General features: G+C 37.4%; 1 protein-coding gene across 1 annotated transcript in view; it reads right to left on the bottom strand.

The window, feature by feature from the left end:
* jbug (filamin-type immunoglobulin domains fbug) overlaps window positions 1-23,345 on the bottom strand; it is a 66,965-nt gene that overhangs the window by 28,041 nt on the left and 15,579 nt on the right. Inside the window, exons 10-12 of the mRNA XM_069498339.1 lie at window positions 4,592-4,731; window positions 2,835-2,960; window positions 1,531-1,651 (exon numbers count right to left, since the gene is read on the bottom strand). Of these exons, the coding sequence (XP_069354440.1) occupies window positions 1,531-1,651; window positions 2,835-2,960; window positions 4,592-4,731 (387 nt within the window). The remainder of the gene's footprint in view (window positions 1-1,530; window positions 1,652-2,834; window positions 2,961-4,591; window positions 4,732-23,345) is intronic.

The raw sequence follows: 23,345 nt of genomic DNA, 5'->3' as shown, positions 1-23,345 counted from the left end.
ATTTTAACTTTCATCCCCTCTCCTACGGGAACCATGCTGAATTTCGGGATAAAAAGTATCCTATATTCTTCCTCATCGTATGACCTCAAATCGTACCAAGTTTCATTGGAATCCATTCAGTAGTTTCAGCGTGATGCGCGGCCGTGATACAGACAGACAGACAGACAGACAGACAGACAGACAGACAGACAAAAATGAAAAATATTATAGTTTTGGGTTCAGTATCGATTATAGAGTGCCCTCGAAAAAAAAATTCAAAATATCTTCAATGTACAGAATTTGACCTGTTACAGTTTTATTATAAGTATTGATTATGAATCCTTTTATCACCCGATATTAAGTATCTAGATTCTAGGTATGCTAGAATAGCTATAGTGATATGGTGGTTTTTGAGCGTGAACGCAATTTCCATTTAGAAAATCAACACAAACAATCATTCTAAACAATGACACAAGTTTTATTACTGTGCAGGTTTATTTCGGTATAGAACATTAATTGATTTTCACTTTTCTATCTATTTTTTTTTTGTTGAAAACAACGAAAACGCGTTAACCGGAAATATAATAGGTAGGTAGGTAGGTACCTAAATGGATATTGGGAATTGAAATGGGTAGGCTTTGTCTGACATTTTTGCTTTATAATCCGAGCTTTGTGCGCGGAATATTCTATTTAGTGGTTCTCGTGTTCAGTTTCAAATTTCAATAGAAGTTTCATAATTCCATTGAACACAATTTATGTAAAAAATGTGCTACCCACAGTTACGATTTGTCGTTACGCGCTCTCTACCTGAATTAGGCGTGGCTATGGATCGATCGGCTGTTATGTGTGGTTTAAATAAATAACATACCTTGATCGAAAATCTCTAAAATCTGTTAATGGAATTTAAGATACTTTTATATCTAGGTAAAATTGCATATAGCAAGTAGTCGTAGCGCACTAAATATTTCCGATTGTATCTGAAATGCTTTTATAGTGCATTGTTGTAATTTGAACAATCATTATGCAAATACGACAACATTTCTCGAATAATGTACCTGTTCAAATTAAATTTCAATGAGTACATTATTCACATTGAAGTGCCCGTTGAAATGTTCAAAGCCTGATTAAAATACATATCGGTCTAACGTTTTATTGCAGATATTATAAGTATGATAATTCAGCGGAAAATGTCTCTATGACTCCCTCACTACCCACAAAGCGAAAGTGTGTTTGATTGCCGGTTTGCCCTTCAGTCACAACGATTTACGTTTTCAAAAATCCCGTGGAAACTCATTAGCCTTAGTGCCTTAGCTTAGATAATGAGTGCTGTGAACAGTTGTGAAATAAGTGCAAAAATACATCCGTGACAGGTCGAGATGGCAATCGTGGAGGAAGCAATACCCCGCACATCCGCTCAGCCCCCGCAATAACCCGATGCGGGCGAGAGCGTGTGACGTGTGGGTGTGCGGGGCATCTCCCCGCCTCATACCCCGATTGCCATCTCGACCTGTCGCCAACTATAGGTACTTGTTCAGTAAATAGTACACGCACCTCTGAACTGGCATTGTTGTCCTACAAGGGCGTTGCCAATATCCGTGACTTTTATAAGGCTTGCGTCGTAAACTTTCGCGACCAGTGGTCCAGCGGCCAGTTTATCTTCGCCGATGGAAACCTGTCAATAAAGGTTTTATGTAAATTTTAAACTTTAAGGGTGTCTGGCAGGTGGCAGAATACTATTCTGAAGAAAACATAAGAAAAATTATATCTTTATTACCTGTTAACTCCGAAAGCCACCATGATCCCAACAAACATCCAAACAAATGTTCCTCACATTGTTGGGGACAATACGCAAAGAAACAGGACATGACTACTTAGTGTGCCGACTTCCTCAGGCGTGAACTCGATGCGGTACACGCCAGGTCTCTCCGATACGTCCAGCACTCGTGCCGTGACCGGCCTTCGCGATGGAGCTGTTACTGTTACTCACATCAATCAAGTGCGTGCCGACTTCCTCAGGCGTGAACTCGATGCGGTACACGCCAGGTCTCTCCGACACGTCCAGCACTCGTGCCGTGACCGGCCTTCGCGATGGAGCTGTTACTGTTACTCACATCAATCCAGTGCGTGCCGACTTCCTCAGGCGTGAACTCGATGCGGTACACGCCAGGTCTCTCCGACACGTCCAGCACTCGTGCCGTGACCGGCCTTCGCGATGGAGCTGTTACTGTTACTCACATCAATCAAGTGCGTGCCGACTTCCTCAGGCGTGAACTCGATGCGGTACACGCCAGGTCTCTCCGACACGTCCAGCACTCGTGCCGTGACCGGCCTTCGCGATGGAGCTGTTACTGTTACTCACATCAATCAAGTGCGTGCCGACTTCCTCAGGCGTGAACTCGATGCGGTACACGCCAGGTCTCTCCGATACGTCCAGCACTCGTGCCGTGACCGGCCTTCGCGATGGAGCTGTTACTGTTACTCACATCAATCAAGTGCGTGCCGACTTCCTCAGGCGTGAACTCGATGCGGTACACGCCAGGTCTCTCCGACACGTCCAGCACTCGTGCCGTGACCGGCCTTCGCGATGGAGCTGTTACTGTTACTCACATCAATCAAGTGCGTGCCGACTTCCTCAGGCGTGAACTCGATGCGGTACACGCCAGGTCTCTCCGACACGTCCAGCACTCGTGCCGTGACCGGCCTTCGCGATGGAGCTGTTACTGTTACTCACATCAATCAAGTGCGTGCCGACTTCCTCAGGCGTGAACTCGATGCGGTACACGCCAGGTCTCTCCGACACGTCCAGCACTCGTGCCGTGACCGGCCTTCGCGATGGAGCTGTTACTGTTACTCACATCAATCAAGTGCGTGCCGACTTCCTCAGGCGTGAACTCGATGCGGTACACGCCAGGTCTCTCCGACACGTCCAGCACTCGTGCCGTGATCGGCCTTCGCGATGGAGCTGTTACTGTTACTCCAACCTGCATACACATTAAGAAATTAATTAGGTAGGTGCTTTCATATGGGTTGTTTTAGTTTTACCAGCTACTTTCGCGCGAAATATGAATGTCTGACGGCTGAACGCACATGTTAGCAGTTTACTCGACTAGTTTCGAACCCATCCGTGGTTTTTTACAAATGGGTCCTGCTCGCGACGCGAGAAGGAGACTGCGAGCCTCCAAACATTTAGGTACTTATATTTAAAATAGATATCACTCATGATAGTTTAATCGCTAAAATTTCGCAAGAAAATATAATTCACCGAAGTTTAGAAACATAAATGTACCTAACTATGTAGCAAATACGGCGAGAATTCTAAATGAAAATTGAAAATTCATGTCTCCGTACACGTAGCATCATCATCTATCAACGTATCATTATGTCGTTATTTTACAATGCGGGAGTGCTATCAGTCGAGTATCAGACAGCCCATTATGTTCGTCCTTCGTTTGTTTCGTTTGTCCTACTTATAGGTGTCAGTCTAAAGAAAAAATGCTTTCTGATCCTATAATCAAAGGACGTGTTTCTCTATTTGGGCCATTTTTTAAAAAGTACACCGATTTTTCCGCGGTTTTTAACATTGTAATAGGCGTTGTAATGTGTGCAATGCTTATGTCATTTCGCACTAGGCCAGCGTGGCAGATTATGCCCTATAAACCCTTGTCATTCCGAGAGTAAACCCGTGCTCAGTATAGTGGGTAAACTAGGAAAGTTAAACAAATTATCTCAATCCATTACCTATTTAAGTAGAAGCAGTTGAAGCACATACCTACTATAAACAAGAACTGCTTGTTTAAAATACATATAGGATTAAGCAATGAGGTTGCTTACTGTACCGTCAATTAGCTATCGGCTATACCGCGAGTTTGTTTAAAAAAGTTGAAATAGCGCTCTAAAAGTCTGCATTTCACACAAAGGGTTATATTATACTCGTGTTTTGAAAAACATTCATAACCGAGTCAAACAGCTGTTTGAAGGTAGAACCTACTACCTAGTGTTTATACAGTTGTATAAGCAATTACCTATGGTTTATTTGTTTAGAAAGTGGGACAGAGTATCGGGAGTTGTTATTCTACGGTATCGGGTAAATAAGTATTTAAAACGTGAGGTGGATTTACAAATCTTAATCTCCATTTACCATGTTTAATTTAGGTCTCAAAAGAAAATGTTGATAGAATACTATTATATAAATTAATTAAAAACATAAAATTATAAACCATCGCCCATCTCGTTAAAATTATGCTGTTACTCAACATATAGACTGTTTACATAATATGTCATACTGTAGATATGTCTCGCCTGTATGGCGTAAGTGTTGATAAATGCTTCCCGTAAAAATATCAAAGAAAAAAATAGCATGCTCTCACGCGTGACACTCAAGAGATCAACTAAGTGTCAAAGCATTTGAGCTGCGCTGCGCGACGAGGTGCGGCAAATACATAAATTATAAATTATATAAATTAATAATAATTTTTATAAATTAATATTATGTGTTTTTATGGAGCAAGGCGCTGCCGCGTCGCGTTATTGCGTTTGGACCTTTAGACAATTTTCGGTACCGCATGTGAATGCATCGATATGCTAAAGGCGATAGAGTACCTAAGGTAAATACCTCATTTTTGCTGAAAGTCGGTGCGCCTGGCGAGGTGGAGATCTCAAAGACGGCCGGCACTCGCGCAGGTATGAGCCTCGTGGGCTCCCCTCCGCCGCCGCCCGCCGGCCCTGCCATCACCTCTACCTTCCACGGAGATCCTGTGACAAAATTTATAATTATAAGTAGTTATTTTCATAAAAAACGTCGAGAGGTGTTCTGAGAGACCCGATAGAAACGAAGCTATTCTCTGTCTCACTGACAAATCCTATTAGTTTAGTGGAACCTAATCGTTTCAATTTTTTTTTGTCCTCAGATTGTTTCGTGTTTTTGCCGAATTATTTGTGATAGTAGGTAGGTATGTAGGAATGTAATAGTTAATTAGGCCCTCCTTGATTGATTGTATATTATTTAATCACTAGGTATTCGAGTTCTTCTAGCAAGATTTTTCTGATGCTTTTCAATTGCCAAATTTTCATCTTAATCAGGTGTGTGATTCTGATTATATTCGTACCTATCTACTCACATTGTTTTACTTTATTAAAGTTGGCAGTCATTCTCAGCCCATTAAAATAATAATACGAGTATTAAAACAGTAAAGATGATCGTTCGAATTTGTGTCTCGTGGAAATAATGGCAGTTGACTCAATGGTTTGAAATTTGAATTCTTACCTATAAGATATTAATTTATAGTAAGGTTACCAGATACCATGGATTCTGGAACTGTCCCGAAATCTTGTGGTTTGTGGTGTTGTAAGAGCCAGAAATATCGTAAAACTGTAACAGCTGTGGCCAATATTTCGTCGTATCTATTAGTAGGTATGTTTAAACATAAGGTTTAATAAGGATTTATTAATAAAATCATAAGGGAACTCTAAGCATAGCCCTATCCATCGCCCTTGAGAGACTCTGATCTTTCTTATGTGGCCCATAGTGTGACCATCGGGGTTATTCGTTAGCTCAGTGATTATCACTGAGTAAAAGCTACCAAGCTCATTCGATATTTATTTTTAATCCATTAAAAATTTGCTATGAACTACGAAATATTATTTTATATCGCTGTAGAACCAACCAATGTGAAATGAGTTTAATGGCTTTCATTTAGTGATGATCACTGAGTTAGCTAATGTCATCACTGACAACACGCACTGTTCGAAGACTTTGGTCTTCAAGCACTATGTTTGGAGTAACTCTACGTCATCAAATCAGAACTGAAGAGATCCGTAGCAGAACCAGAGTAACCGACATAGCTAGCGTGTGGATATCCCTACAAGAGACCTAGATTATGTCGAGCAGTGGACGTCTTTCGGTGGAGGTTAATAGTTATATTATAATACATGAGATTTCTAAATGTTGAGCGTCTCAGAAAAAACATTTTCGACCTGGTTACTATAGTCCACCGCGGTATAATTGCAGGAAAACAATTGTTCTCTGACAACAAAACAAAATGGTCTACTATCCATCATTTTGTCAAATTGTTTTTAGTTTGACGAGCGAATAAGAAAATGGTTTTATGTAAATGGACTTCGCAAATTGCTTCAAAATAAACTGTTTTGAATGCTTAGCGTAATTTTGATCGTTTTTTCAATTAATTTTTTATTGTTTCCTCGCAAATGGGAGAAAAGTACTATAAAAGTCCGAAATATCGACTACCAATCTCGTTTATTTGAAAAATCACTTGAGATTCGCCTCCGTCTTCCAATAATACTCGGCCAGTAATAGCTTTATTTGAGGCCTGGATGTACTATTATTTTCTGCATTATCCAATACTTAGATGCACTCAAAACACGTTTTCACGTTAAAATTCAAAGCGCTGAGGTTACTACTGTATTGGAACTTGTAAAGACATGTTTTAGCGTTGTTAAGATTCAAATATAAATATTGCAAAATGAAATATCTTTTGTATATTAATATGCCCCTTGCATCTATCTGCCCCACTTCCCCCTAGTCATTAGGCTGATCAGTTTAGAGAGTCTAATTAATGTAAATTCTACACAATCGCGAAAATCACTACCGGTATAGGATATTGACAACAGCCGTTCGAGACTGGGAACTTTACTGGGCAGGATGACTTCCAGTAGGTAATAAAGCAAGCGGCGAGGTAAAGGTGTCTTACCTCTTTCTCTCCGGTATCACATTAACACTGAAATTCATAGTCAAGATAGGCTTCTTTAGGGGACACATATCGTCTGAATGGCATTAAGGTTTAACATGAGCATATGGCACATGCCGTCTGAATGGTCCTCTAAAGAAGCCCCAAGCTTGAGTTGAACTGATGGGAAGACGAATTTTGCAGACTATAATTTTTATAATGCCAGAGTGTTGCGATTATTTTAAACCTCAATAACCTGAACTGACCTATCGGCGTGGCCCAATTTAATAATATAACCAAATCTAATTTTATAACTTCACATGACCCAATTTTGCAGCATGTCAACACGATCCAATAATATTATCATGAGGAAATTTTAGGTTAACGGAATAGCTGAATTTATTCATTAGCAAGAGGTAAATAGGTAAGGAAAATACACAATTAAAAAAAGAAGTAGGTAAATTTCTTTAGTATGACTTTATGACTAATAGGAATACTATTATGTATTTAGGTATATTGACTGTTACTAGAAAGTAGAAACAATAAATTGGGTGTGAAGATCAAAAAACTAAAATTTTGGAGCAAGAATATTTAGCCCATTCAATTTAGCTCAAAAATAGGAAAATTATAGACCAAATTATAAATATGTATGTATGTAATATCTCAGAATCGATGAATCTTAGGACAAAAAGTGTAAAGTCAAAGTATGATGATGATTTATCTGATTTTTAAATTCAGTGACACTGACTGATTTCACTTGAATAGAGCCTAATTGGCGATTGACAACCTCCCCGGCGCAGTGGTAAGCGCTGTGGTCGTATTAGTGGAAGGTCTCGGGTCCGATTCCTGGCAGGGAAATATATAATAATAAATTTCTAGTTTGGTCTGGTGCCAAAGCCGTGCAGCCGCCAAGCGATTTAGCGTTCCGGTACGATGCCGTGTAAAAACCAAAGGGGCATGGATTTATTAAAAACTGCCATACCCGTTCCAGGTTAGCCAGCTTCAATCTTAGACTGCATCGCCACTTACCACCAGGTGAGATTGCGGTGAAGGGCTAACATGTATCGGAACAAAATTTAAAAAAATTGGATTCTATTTTAGAGTCGGACCCAGGATGTCTCACTAATAAGGCAAGAGTGCGCGCAATACTTGTACCTGGGAGGTCAAAGGTTATTTATTAAAACATTGCGAGATTTATTTAACAGGCATTGGTAAATAGCAAACAACGCTGTAGCAGTCAAAACACGTCGGAACGAGGCGCGCCCTGTAATTTACGTTTTTCAATCTCGCCTCCCCCGGACTTCATCATTGGGACAGCGACGAAAACTTGAACTAATTAATGTCGGAAAACATAAGGGAGTATGCTTACTCGTAGCATTACGTAGCAGATGCGATAAGGAACTAACTGCACGTCCTATTCTGTACTAAGCTGTCCTACGCCACGGTACCGTAGTCACTACATGTGAATGTAGGTACTGGCTCTACTGAATGTGTCCAGGCCCTGAATTTTGTCTGATGTAATTTTAAAAAAATATTAAAATCTATGTTCAAACTAAGTCCATTTTTAGGGTTCCGTATTAAACAAGGAACCCTTATAGTTTCGCCATGTCCATCCGTCCGTCCGTCCGTCGGTTAATCTCAGAGACTATTAGTGCTAGAAATCTGTAATTTGCCATGGGAAAATGGTGAAATAAAATTGTGATAAATATTTCTTTTTAGGGTAGCTCCCCTACATGTAAAGTGGGGATTGTTTTTTTTTTCCTCGTCTACCCCATAGTGTGGGGTATCGTTGAATAGGTAGTATCTTTTAAAAATACTGTGGGTGTGGGAACATCATTTTTCGATTTCTAGATGCGTTTGTAAAATATGATGTTTTAAAGAATTTTATTAGAGTCAAGCGGAGTCAAGAGGAATTTATTGGAGCTGAGTTAAAATTAACAAGAAAATGAACAAAGGAGCAAAATGTGAACACGCCTTCATGTTTCAAGTCCCAGTACCAAATTATTGTAATTTGCGTCTTAAAATGATAACAGTTGAGAATTTGCTGGCATTGTCTTTGTTTCTTAATAAATTAAAAAACTGATTTAGGTATACGGTGCGCTCCGTCAATTTACCTACTTTAGTACGTTGGGCGTACCTGTTGGATATACGTTAACGACAAATATATTTTGATAAGTTTACATGAACTAATCGGTAGTTCGAACTTACTTAGATTAAGTACTAATCCATTAGAACTCACGGCCAGCCCACTTATGTAAATAAAACGACTGTTTATTTGTGTAGGTTACCTACACATCGTATCGTAGATATACGTTAGTTATCGTAGATAATGTCAAACTTTCAGTAAGCAAAAATAATATGGGTTTTAATTACATTTGTATTTGAGTGATGAAATGGTTTGCAAATTTTTTATAGCTAACCCAACATTACTTGCGTATTACAAAACGATATAGATATAACTTACATCCAATCAAGGCGCTCATAATTAAAAAAGTAAATAGGTAGTATCTAGGCAAGCAATCTTATGACAAAGAGTAAAGTTCACGTAATATCGCTAATAGCTTTTTATTTGTAACAGTGACTCAATTTGTTAATTAATTATGGCTTGGTCCCTAGGTAGGTATTATTATGTATATCTTTCATTTATGCAATTTTTATGTAGCTCAAGTAGGTAGGTGCTTACCTACTTATTACTTATCTAGCAACCTGCAGTCTATATTAAGTTTCTTGGTGAGATTTCTTAGAAGGTAGAATCATTTTTCGATCCGGTGGTACAGTTTTCACATATTCACTGACCTAAGACGGCCAAAAGAGGTCGTAGAAATCTATTTCTAATAAAACTTAAAGTATGCTGCTTTACTTTTCGGAGTGGTATGTCACTTGATTTAAAGGTGAAGGAAAATATCGCGAGTAAACCTGCATGCTGCGTAATGTTACTCAATGGTGACATTTAAAAAAGTGTGTGAGGTCTGCCAGTCCGCACTTGGCTAGCGTGGTAGACTACAGCTTACATCATTCTCATTCGGAGAGAAGACCCATTCCCAGAAGGGGCCCGCGAGGTCTCCTGAATTATTAATGATGATAACGATTTTAAAATGCAGCTTTAAAAAGCTTTTCTACGTGTTAAGATATTATGCGCTGCTGATATAGGTAGGTACATGATTGGTAAACTGACAAGGCAAGATTTGTTCACATTTGAATTTTGAACGTCGTGTATCGACGAACATATACCGCATTGCTTTAATCACTGAGTAGAATGTAGCTATATGGGTATTGGTTAGGTACATACATCTCGTGACTCACGTTATCTAACATTAGCTTTGCATTGACTTAGTAGTCTGAAACTTCCTAGTAGGTATCGTATCTTGCCAGTAACTACTCTGAAGTAAGTTTCAGGTATCACTCCTATTACTTACTATGTAAAGGATTATTTAAATGATAAGAACGCTAACAGCGATCACGCACTCATCCGATCCTAATCGGTAAACATACGGATATAAAAATATCTACGACTATGTCATAAGCTACCATACAAAACAAAAACCAACGTATTTTCACGGACTCGGAACAGATGAGTGCGTAACCGCCGTAAGGAACGAGTTGCTTTTAAGAGTTTTCGAGTTTGTTGTGCAATTGTCTGGTGGGAGGCTTCGGCCGTGGCTAGTTACCACCCTACCGGCAAAGCCGTGCCGCCAAGCGATTTAGCGTTCCGGTACGATGCCGTGTAGAAACCAAAGGGGTATGGGTTTAATAAAAACTGCCATACCCCTTCCAGGTTAGCCCGCTATCATCTTAGACTGCATCATCACTTACCACCAGGTGAGATTGCAGTCAAGGGCTAACTTGTATCTGAATAAAAAAAAAAAAAAATGCGCGTTGGAACCCTCGTCTCGTAGCTTTAGATTTAAGTTTACGTAACTAATTATAATTACGTCAACTCGCAGAACAAGCTGTGCGTCAACTATAGAAATTCAACAATTGACAATCAAAAAGTGTATACAGAATTTGAATAAAAGACTTCGACTTTGAATTTTGACTATGTTATTCAAGGAGACTAGCAACTACCATGATCTTTATATCAAGTTGCAGTTCCGTACGTCTTGACTTTCTATTGTAGGATATATCTTTGTTCCTGTAATCTCTTTTGAATTAGTACCTACTACACTAATCTTTTCGAAAATTCTGGATTTTCTTAAATTTTAACTAGATAAAGTCTAGGCAATGGGCAGGCAAATTATTAACACATTGCGATTTTTCAGATCTAATCATGAAATAGAAAAATTAATACCAGTTTCAACTGCAGTTCACTCGAATAGGTAAAAAGCCTCTTTGAATTAGTAGATAGGTACCTACTACACTAATCTTTTCAGAAAGTATGGATTTTCTTACGTTTAAACTAGATAAAGTCTGGGCAAAGCAGTAGGTTATTAACACATTGCGATTTTTCAGATCTAATCCTGAAATAGAAAAATTAATACCGGTTTCAACGGCAGTTCACATGAATAGGTAAAAAGCCAAAGTATGACGAAAAATGCAACGGTTCCCGTTCGTCCAATATTGAAAACGCGTAATAAATGAGTGCCCTAAAATGAAATATGGAGTGTTTAAAGTTAAGAATAAATTGTGGCAGGTGACGTCTAAACCCGTTACACCTTATACAACATAGACTTCGCCAGAGGCATGATGGCAGCGACGCGCGGCGGAAACCACGTCTCGGCTAACGTCACACTGAACGCGCGCGTACGTTTGTACGAACTGTATTGCTAGTAGTTCATCATCATCATGATCAAATTTTGTTGTAGCTAAATATTGAAAAGCTGTAATAACACCTATTTCCCTCACTCAAAAGGGAATCGCGTGCTTTTAAATTATAAATTGTATCAATGCATTTTTTTCATCAAAAAAAAAAAGATATATATTTTTATATCTTATTAGAACGGCAGTTCATACATTCTACGACACGTATTACGACTTATAGCTGCTTAGCACTGCTTTTGGCTTTGCCTGTAAGTACCTCCTAGTTTCGCTTGATAACGGTACACGTTATTCAATGCTCCATCGGGACTAATTAGTGGCCTAACTCAAAGCATAATGTCTCTTTTGCTGGAATTTCGAGTTGACTATTTAAGTCTTGTTCTTCATGCATTTAGTATTGTACCTGTCTCTCTCCCTATTAGGTAAAAGCAAAAAGCTAAAGTGACGGCTTATTAATGCCCTTCTGTAACAACCTCATTTCTCTCATTGTGAAATCCCATTCAAGCTGCTTCAGTGCAAATTTTAGAGTTATTTAAAGTTTGTGTAGTTAGGCAAATCGGTGATAATCTATTGGTTAAGACATCGGCTTCCTATTCGGGGAGTCTGGGATTCGTACGCATCTTCTCAGCTTCTTGGAGCTATGTGGGTTTAAGTAGCTACCGAATTAAATATCACTTCATTTCATAATATTCTCTGTGAAGACTGCCCATCCGCACTTGGCCAGCGTGGCGGATTATGGCCTAAGCCATTCTCATTCTGAGAGGAGACCATGCTCAGTAGTGGGCTGGCAATGGGTTGATCATATTTTTATAATTTTTATAAAGTGTTACCTACACTTCAAGGTCCATGATGCTGATAACGATTAAATCACTGATGGTTAATTGGATTGTTGAATAATTGGTCAGAAAAAATAGGACCACGTTTGAGTTGGGTTTAAAAAGAATCAGTTCAATTAACAAGACTGCTATAGTGTGCTTTTGCTTGTAATTATTCATATAAAGAATAAAGACTACAAAACGGTATTAACTAGACATGTGTCCGCTATAGCTTAACGTAACTGAAAACCGCTGCCGTGCCTATAGCGTACCGTAGCGTTATTGTCGTAGCTAGCAACGGTTATTAGTTAACATCTATGACGAACCACCTGACAACGCAACGCTGCCAACTGGCAACTGACAATGCATTGTTTGGTTTTTTGGTAACTAAAAACGCAATAATTAAGCCTTCTCTTTCTTTCTTTCACTGAAAGCTGAGAAGGAGCGGTTATTGGCTACCGGCTTAGTAACTAAGAACTTGATAAACCAAAGCCGACCTTATCTCTATTATGTTAAGGCTTAACTGTACAAGTACTTGTCCATTACACTTTGATCTATCAATTTTATTACAGTTAGCCTTAGAGTAATAGAGATAAGGTCCTTTTTGGTTTATCAATTGTCGTGAAATGTTTTTGGTTAACTGGACTGTGGCAAACTATCCGTGCAGACGTCCACTATAGTTTGACCTATGTCAATGATCATTATAATTAAACTTTGCTGCTATGAACTTAAGGTTGTGATTACTTTACGATATTCATGAAAGTAAAATTGGGTTTTTTTAGTGAAATATGCGCGCGCTAGCTATACAGACGGTATTGATACGTCAGCTAGCTTAATTACTACAACGGAAACCATTGCGCGTTGCGCATATTAAAGTTAAAACACAACTCTGATACCGATATTCGGCAACTGTTATCAATACCGGTATTGAAACTAAATAACTGTTGGATAACCGTAGCCAGAAATAGCCAATAACGCCCATCTCTAGTATTAACCGTTTGTGAAACGCTAACGTTAATATTAATAACACATAAATGCTGTTAATTGCATAAATAATACTTTGTTATTACTTATTGTTAAAGAAATACACATTTATTATTAGACCGTAGAGAACATAAGGTGAAAACGTTACTTGTCTAAGTTTTTCGTTCAACCGAAAGAAAAATACCCTCTTTCTAGGAATAGGTTTATAGGCCGACCTGATTTGGATTTCGCTGTTTTCGATTGCATAACTTTTACAATAATATTAACGACTAGATGATGCCAGTGACTTCGTCCGCGTGCATTTAGGTTTTTTAAAATCCCGTGGGAATTCTCTAATTTTCCGGGATCAAGTAGCCTATGTCCTTTACCGGGATCTCTATATCATATTTCATCTAAAACGGTAGAACGGATGGGTCGTGAAAAGCTAGCAGACAGACATACAGAGTTACAGAAAGACGGACATAAAGACAGACACATTTTCGCATTTATAATATTAGTATGGATTAAATCACAATCGCCTTACAGTTCAAAAACTATTGTGGCAACGACCATAATAATTGTGCTATTATATAAATCCGATCATTCTTTTTTTTAAGAATTTTTAGATTATTTTTTTAAGAAACATTATTTTCAAATTGGTCACAGTTACTTAATAGTTTGACCAGTTTCTAGCGTAGCATTCAAGTTGCATAAATCCTTCATGGTCAGTAAGGGATGGGTAAACGTCGTGATTTATCACCTCCTTATAAAATTAAAACAGATTTACGTATAGTTAACGTTACCTTGAAAAGTTTTAGAAACTCAGAGTTCTGCTTATAGCCTAATAGCCGTTACCATCGAGTGTCATATTATGCTCATAAGGCCTTGAAAGGTATAGGTACTTACCTAACTGAAACTGTGAAAATTTAAGAAGAATAACCAAGTAGGTACTTATCCCGGGGTCGGGCGACTACGGATAGGCTAATTTTTGTTCTAGAAAATACTTATAAAGTTCGCACGGGATTTTTAAAAACCTAAATCCACACGAGCGAAGCCGCGGGCATTAAATAAATAAATAAATAAATAAATAAACGTTTATTTCAGACCTTCATAGATCCATAGTTTGTTAGTATGTTAGTTACAATTTTTCCTTAAATAGTAAGTTAGTACCTATTGTTATTAGCCAGTGATTTATAGTAATTAAATTATGTATGATATTCTTTGTAGAAGGTATAAAACATAGTCGTCGTCCATGTTTGTTTGTCTGTCTATTCAACCGTCTGTAAAATACAACTGTTGAACTTTGCCTTTCTGGAATTTTATAATATCATTGTTACCTTTATAAAAAAATGTATTTATTGAAATCTTTGTAAGACCTATTTATAAGTATGTTTATTACGTAGGAATTGCGAAGCATGTATTCAATTTATTATCTTCAAGTACCACTCTTATTTTAGGTAAGTACCGCTTTTTCTCTTTTTAATAAAGCTTTATATCCTGTTGCGTGTACTTTTCTTCATATCAATCTTGTTTGCGAAATAACATTTGGTTGAATAGTAGAAATACTTATAAGGAATCCCGAAGATATTAATGTTCAGTTATCAATAACAAAGTGATCGCAGTTATTTGTATCGGAAATAAATGCTTTATTGGGTTTTTGCAGCATTTATATAAAATTGCTTACGGAACAGAGAATAATAAATAGGTAAGTACCTACGTGTTTATGTTATTACCCATATTTTTCATTATTTTATTTCTAGGACTAACTCAGCAGTGATCTGTCAAGGATCACAGATCAATTCCTTCTCAGTGAGTAGGTACGATAACGTATAAAACTATGGCCGCGGAGTCTGTCCTTTTATGCCAAGACAGGAATGGCTAGGCTACAAAGATCAACGGCCTCACAGCCAAGAACAAAAAATCGGCCGAGTCAGACTCGATTACCGAAGTTTTCATAGCTTATATTCTATTCTAATCTACACTATGCAGTCTCAACATAAAACTCCTCTTATTTTAACCCCAAAATTAAGTTTTTTATACAGGTTTATTGGTAATTTTAAAAAACAACAATAATTCTTATTATTATTTCAGATTTTTCGCTTTGCATGCTTAGGAAATGATCGGTATTTTTTTAACAAAAGATGCAGAAGCTGTCCTATTAATTTATGCAGCCTCAAGCCAAATAGGTAACCGCGACTGACGACTTCCTGGTGCGCTGTCTCTAGTCTGGTTTGGTGCGAGGATTTGTCCTTAGCTAGTTATCATTCTTCCAGCAAAGCTACTTACTCGTAAATGCTGTCAGGTAGTTTAAAATTCCGGTACGATGCCGTGTAGAAACCGATTGGAGTACATGGGTTTATTAAAACTGCTTACTGCCGTATGCCTTATAAATTAGGCCTGCTTCCTTTTTAAACTGCATCAGGTTACCACCAGATGAGATCGCAGTGAAGAGCATTTGTCATCGAATAAAAAATTAACCACACGATATCAACCTCAACTTGCAGTAGCATCTCCACCTGGGCACAGAATAATATAATAGTACTAACGTAACCTGGGTAGAGGTCGGTAAACTGTAGAGGTGGATCGAGGCACTGCCACGACTCACACCTTCTTCTTCTTCTTCTTCTTCTTCATTCTGGGCTGGTTTTCGCACTTAAACGTTTCCGTCTGTTGTGCGACTCACACCTTGTATGTCAAACTAAAGTGGGCGAAATGACAAAACACTCAATAATCTTGAATTCTATTATAATGCTGTAAATTAATAGTTCTAGTTCACATAAAAAATATAAACACAGACGGAAGCGTTGATGTTGATTTCATCTACCTACCTATTACGCAGAACTAAGTAATTTACATAAGGAATGGTCTTAAACACCATTACGGCATGCTTATATTTCGTAATGAGAAAAAGCAAGTCACCCAAAACATTAGGGTCTCCAAAAAGCACTTTTCCCAAGACTCCTCATTTTTTTTCTAAATTATCATCTGAGCTTTTTCTACGTTCTAAGATTATCCTGTTTTCTAAGTGATCCACCGCGCTATTTCCCTTTGAGATACCGCTTTAGCGGAAGCTTTCTACAGGAGAAAACACTTAAGACCTAGATAATTCAGGATAAATAGTTTTGACTTTTGTTCAGCACGTTTTTGTTGTAAGAATTAAAACTTCCAGGTGGAGTTGTATCTTTAAACTTAATTTCATAGTAACAATGTAAATATGTCCGTTTTCATGATATTTAGAGATGGTTGCACTACATTACACCTCGTAAGCCAAATATAGGTAATCTTCATGCTCCGCGGAATTTAATAGCGTATAGCAAGAATCGTAAGTTTGAAGAACCGGCGGTTCCGCATTTTTGAACTTAGAGAGTTACGACTACGTTCACTTTCTGAAAGAGCAATTGTTTATATCTAGTCAACATAACATGTTTAGAACCACTAGAACAAAGCCAGATCCACACATTCTGACCATCGGATAAGGGAGGGTCTTATAAATATCTTTAGCGTAGAAGACTTCTCACGAGGAATTTTATACCTTGTAAAACGCCTTCTGAGGTTATCTCCAGTACATAAATTGGGAGCTTATGAAATCTGCCATGTAACTGATTAAATCAGAAATGAAAAGATCCGTAGGAGAATCAGAGTAACCGACATAGCTGAGCAGTTCGCGAAGCTGAAGTGACAATAATTCGAAAAACCGATAGACGGTAGCCCAAAGTGCTAGAATGGTGACCTGGCTGCTGGCACCGGAAAGTGCAGTGTCAGAAGACCCGCCACTAGGTGGATAGATGGCATCAAACGAGTAGCAGGAAGCTGCTGAATTTAGACGGCGCAAGACCGTAGCGTGTGGAAGTCGCTACAAGAGACTTATGTCCAGCAGTGGACGTCTAGCGATTGACGGTGATGATTAAGATCATGAAATCTCCTAAGGATGGCTTATGGCTGCTCATGGCACGGTAAGCTGTCGTCATTCTAGGGTTGTCTAAGACTTAGAGATGGGGTATACCCCAGGCTCCATCTCTAAAGTCCTTTATGGTGAAAGTAGGTACGGTACACTTAGGGTCTAGGTAGGCCACCTAAAGGTCATAATATCTGGAAAGTGGCTGACATCGAATAGATAAGAAAGTCTGAGTATAGAGAATGTTAGCGCTATTTAAAAGAGGCCTAAGTCCAATAATGCAGTGAGTGCATATTTTCTGATCAGGGTGATGACGGGTACCTAGATATAATATAATATAGTGGAAGCAAATCGTTTGTTCAAAGTAGGCGCGGGTAGTGGTTGGTAGGTACTAGGTACTTTAGCCACCATAATCACTTATTATGGTGGCTAAAGTATTTTCTATCGTTGTAGCATCCGAATGAGTCACATAGCTCTTATAATTGCTCGCTGACCTTCAGATGAGAACCAGACTTGAGCGATATATATGTATTATACTGACTTATATCGTAGGTTGTAAACGTTCGAGTAATATATCGTCCTCCAGACAGTCATTTACGTACCGAAGTCATAAATATAAATATTACTTACGTCTTAGCATAAAAAAACCTCATAGTCTAAATTGGAAAATCACATGTATAAATAAGTTACTTTTATGTAAATTTTAGTTTTTTATTTAGTAAGTAAATATGCATGTTTTGGAGCGTTCAGATTTCAGGGTAAACAGCCGTTGTTTATAATAATTATATCATGAGAATGAAAAATAATAATATTTAAATCAAATGATTCATTAACTAGCCAGTTAACTTGTGCCGAAAAAGGAAAGTCAAGCATTGGTAGGTAGGTACATACTATTTTTGGAAGAGACAAACATGATGCAAAACACTACCATAGTGAAATAAGCCGTTCCAATCATATTACGTGGGTACCTCTTGACGCTCAGCAATATAATATTTTATAAGTACATCGTTAATTAACAATCATGGAAATTAATTGTTTATCATACCTACACCATAAACTATGTATATTTTCAAAGATGATGAATTTAATAAAGATGACACACATTTCAATAATAATTATAAATCATGATTACTAGTAATAGCCATAGCAACAAACTACAATTAATTCTTTTGAAGCGCGCTGGCTCTTAAAAAATTACAAGTTTTGTATCTTCAATCTTTATATAGAGAGATAAGTTTTCTGTATGTTGATTTAATTATAGATAAGTAGATAATAACTTCAGCCGGAAGAAAGGGCTAATCACTACCCATTATTAAGCGCAAGTGTGTTTGTTGGTTTATTGGTTTGTTGGTTTGTCCTTTAATCACGTCGCAACGGAGCAACGGATCGACGTGTTATTTGCATGGGTACTCAAAATTGCAAATAACAAATTAAGTGATCAGTTCTATTTGAAACTATACCTACCTACATAATATTTATTTATAGAAAAATTTCAAGAATGCATTTGTGAGTTGAACCTTTAGTAGGTATGCATCCGCTAAATCGTCCCTGCTCAGTGAGGTGAGTGGTATTTGACCTCCTTCCACGCGTAAAGCAACGGTTCTGCGACCTGCGTACCTTATCAGCATGTGATGCAAGTGCGGATGCCCACTTGTTACCACGACACTGAATATGGTATTGCGAATTTTTATTTTTGCCTCGATTTTTGATCTCTTGCTTTTGATTACATAATAATTATTGGTTGTTTTCTTATTGGATAGGTACCTAAAGCAGTGAGTTCCCAGGACGTTCTGCATTTATTTATGTCCCGAAGTTTTGTTACATAAATCAGTTAAGTTAGATCATAGAAACTTTTGATGAAAAGAGATTGTAGAACTTGTAGAACTCTAACGTAGCTAATTTTTTCAATTTGCAATTTCGTAGAGTTTCTTGATATTATATCTGTGCTAAAAGTAACAAAAACTCTTATGGTATCTACATAATATGGTTCTTTGTTTAAAACTGACTCAGTAATGATCTTACTTAAATATCAGACGTTTCTGGTTTTACAAAACTTCTGAATAATTTTGTTAATTTACCTAAATCCCAGGCATTTATACCTACTCTAAAAAGTATTCGCAGGATATCTAGAGCCTAAATAGCTCACTATGTTTATATTCATAGATAGATAGCTAGGATACTAGGAATATTGTAGAGAAAGAGTTAACGCGTCAGGGAAGGTCTGGCCCGTTATTTTATAAAAGCCGAAAGTTTCTCTGCGTATTGTCCCCAACACGGAGAAGAACGTTTGTATGGATGTTTGTTTGGATTATGTTGGCTTTGGGAGATAACAGGTAATAAAGGTGTAAAAAATCTAACGTCAAAATATAGTCTAATTTTTAAATATTTTCTTCAGAACAGTAGGTACCTATTAGAAATCACGTCATGCATTGCCAGACACTTAGTGTAGAGGCAACCCCTTACCACTCACCCTTAAACTTTAACAATTTATTAAACTTTAAGCATGACGTGATTTTTAATACTATTCTGAAGAAAATAAAAAAAAATGATTTTATACTCTGAAGGAAGATCTTTTACACCTTTATGCTAATTATTATTTCCCAAAGCCACTATTCCATTGTTTGTTATTCGTAGCTAGGATAATATTATTGAGTCTAGCCTTGTCTGTGTTCTTACACAAAATAAGTAACTACTTACTTCCAAGTTGGTAAAATGGTATTGTTTGCGCTCCGCGCCATGTTTGGGTATCAACATTTCACTCAGTCTTACCCAATACCCAAGGTGACGCACCGTGGTCAAATGGCCGTGTATACGCCAGTCAGATGTTTGAAAGGCCAATAAAGAAAAGACCAACTTTATGAAATGCTTAGAGAGCCAAAACTTACTAAAACAAATCTAACCAAAGGCGCAAAGCTTGTACTCGATTACTTTTTATAAAAGGAAGTCGGTTAATTACTAGCTGCTGCCCACGACTTCGTACATGTAGATTTAGGTTTTTAAAAATCCCGTGGGATTTCTTTGATTTTCCGGGATTCAAATAAGGTAGCGGTCTTTGGTCTTTAACTAGACCCAAGAAAAAAATCACGTCGATCCATTACTCGAATCGATTGAAGGACTAAACCAACAATCCAATAAACAAACACACTTTCGCATTATTTTATAATATGGGTAGTGATGAAAACATACGAGTACGTCACTTCAATTAAGTTTGAGTTTAAGTTAAAACTTAAAGATAGGTGTAACCCACCCACACATTTCTCACTCGCTCAACTGTCATGTTAAAAGTAGGAAAGCACCTTTAAAATAAGGACTAAAATCGTACTTTTGACATGAAATTTGACACATAAAGTTAAAATGGCGCGTGAGGAGTTAAATTTTACGCGTTATACCTATAACATTGCATAGTAGGCGAATCTATTAGGGTAATTGTATGGAGGTTGTAAGGTATCAATGTAACCATTCTCAGCCATTTACATACGCTCTATTGGTTAAATGTCAAACAGCTAGTGTTTCAGATTAATCAGATCGTGACTTGAGACTTGACCAGTCGGCCTTTACAGTGGCAGATTAAGCCCTAAACGCATGAGGCTCCGATTCTTGGGGGGGACCTCTTCTTTAGTCAAATTCTAAACCAGGCAGCTTGTAAGTAGTATGTCAAGTAAAGAGCCAGGTTGGAGTTGGAAATATTAACGAGTGAAAAAGTTCTGGCCTAAGGTTCGATTCTGTAAAATTATAAAAAAATTGTCATGATAATATTATGGTTTTCTATTCAAAACCAGTAAGATCATAATTTATAATCTTATAATCAATAATGATAAAAAATAATAAAATAAATTTAAATCTTATAATCATTATAACTGAGACACGTTCACTGAATAAAACCATTAAGAACTATGCAACCACTAGCTTATGATCGCGACTTCATCCGCGTGGACTGCACAAATTTCAAACCCCTATTTTACCCCCTTAGGGGTGGAATTTTCAAAAATCCTTTCTTAGCGGATGTCTACTCATAATAGCTATCTGCGTGCAAAATTTTAGCCTGATCCGTCCAGTGGTACGAGCTGTGCGTTGATAGATCAGTCAGTCAGTCGATCAGCTTTTCATTTTATACATATAATATCTATATATATTTAAATAAAAACATACTGTCAAGCTGTAAAATAATACGAATAGTAAAGTTAGGAGGCATAAGAAATGAAATACTTGCATTATGGTTGTTTGTACACGTATGCGGCGCGGACATGCAAAACAAGCAAAAATGACCACACTGTGGAAACAATGCCAAACAGGATAAAATTAATCGAACGAAGAATTATACTGTTTGCATTGATGCTCGCTGTGTATAAAGAATGCATTAAATATTTGTTGTCGGTCCACTTGTGCTTCTCAACGTGTATTATGGGAGATAAATTACCTTCCTTTTGTCCGACTCCGATCGTATCTCTTTGGTTCCTACCTATCTGTGTTAGATGTGCGTTTCTTGTGAATGGCCGAATACACGTATAAAGTCTTTGTACAGTAGGTACCTGTCGCAGATTATATAAATTGCCTGTCCTTTGTATGAAATATGGTATCCTTTTGAATGGAATATGCGCAGTGCATTCGACCGGGTGATTAATCCTCCACTATGCAGAGACAAATTAAAGGCGGCAATTAATGGTAGTTTCAAAACTAGTTCTTCCATTGCTGTTTCGAAAGCGGACGCAATGCAGTTCTTGACTAGTTTCCGTGGCTGTGTAACTTTTACATGCCATCTTGCTATGTGTGACTTATCTATTTAGCAATAGGTAAGTAGTAAGTACTTAACATTACTTAGTAGAAGCACCTACATAGTACCTACCTAGCCTGTATGCTTACGATAACCACTAATCACGATTCACTTGACGATTCAAAAGCAGTTTGTAGGAGTTTATTTGAATAAAAAATCTTTGCTTTTTTTAGACAATTTAGTTTATTTTCAAATAAATATATTGCGAGCAGATGAGCAAGAAAAAGCAAATCCTGATGTGATCTGATAATCGCCGCACATGCACATTTGCGTCCGATAAAAATACACATTTTGCGAAAACTCTCGGTTCAAGAGATATAGCCCGCTGACAGACGTCTGTCTGGACGGATTGACGGATGGACAGCGGAGGCTTAGTAGTTTCATATTTTTTTTAGAAATACTTAAATGCCAGTGGCGCCATTTTTTAATGTTTGTTTCAAGTCTTGAAGTTTTGTAACTACTGCGCTCGAACAATAATTTTGAACTTTCGATAAATTTTAGGCATGTTCCATAATTGCCTAGGTAAATCGTAATTTTTTAGACGATAGTCAAGTTCATGGTTACTAATTACCACATAAAAAACTTTCCAAGAACGTTCTACAGAAGAAGAAAAACCACTGACGGATGAAAATTATAAAAAAATCATTAAAAAAATCATATCTCCTAAACTACTGAAAATCGCTGAACATACATAGGGGTGATTTGGATACCCCTTAAAATAAGTTATTCAAATTTTTCTTTTAGACGTCACATCCCCGGCCACCCTGTATATTTAAAAATATATTAATAATACAATAAATACATATTAATAAATATAAAATAGTTTTTTAAGTTACTCAATCGACTTTTCAATAATAAAATGCTAAAACTGATACTAAAATCAAAGTAATGGCCATAAACGCAAACGATTATAACAGAATCGTAATAAATTTAGGTGTTCACACTTCTCTTATGTAAAAAGAAAGTGATAGTTTCTACGAGATATAAAGAAAATATTTTACTTATGCAAGTAAAGCTATATTTAAACGCGTTTACATAATATTTTACAACGTCGGTACACATGTGCTTTCGCCTGTTAATTAAATTATTATAAAATATGAATTTTATGACTGATTATAAAACCAACACTAATTTATTACATGACTAACATAATCAGTTACGAAGAAAATCGTTTTATATTTATTAGAAGTTTAATTAAATCAAAAATTTTGATAACTTATACCTATTTGGGGACAAGCTTATGCGCGCGACTGCATCCGCGTGGATTACACAAACAAACCCCTATTTTACCCCCTTAGGAGACGAATTTTCAAAATCCTTTCTAAGTGGATGTCTACGTCATAATAAAAGCTACATATTATCTGCATGCCTTCCAGCTCGATCCGTCTTGTAGTTTGAGTTGTGCGTTGATAGATCAGTCAGTTAGTCACTGTTTCTGTTAGATTTTGGATAACCTATGTCTAGGAGGGTACTACCTCTGCCTT

Source organism: Maniola hyperantus, chromosome 4, assembly GCF_902806685.2.
Source record: "Maniola hyperantus chromosome 4, iAphHyp1.2, whole genome shotgun sequence".
Taxonomy (NCBI): Eukaryota; Metazoa; Arthropoda; class Insecta; order Lepidoptera; family Nymphalidae; genus Maniola; species Maniola hyperantus.
The sequence above is the reverse complement of the archived record's forward strand: the minus strand, read 5'-3'. Positions and strand labels throughout refer to the sequence as shown.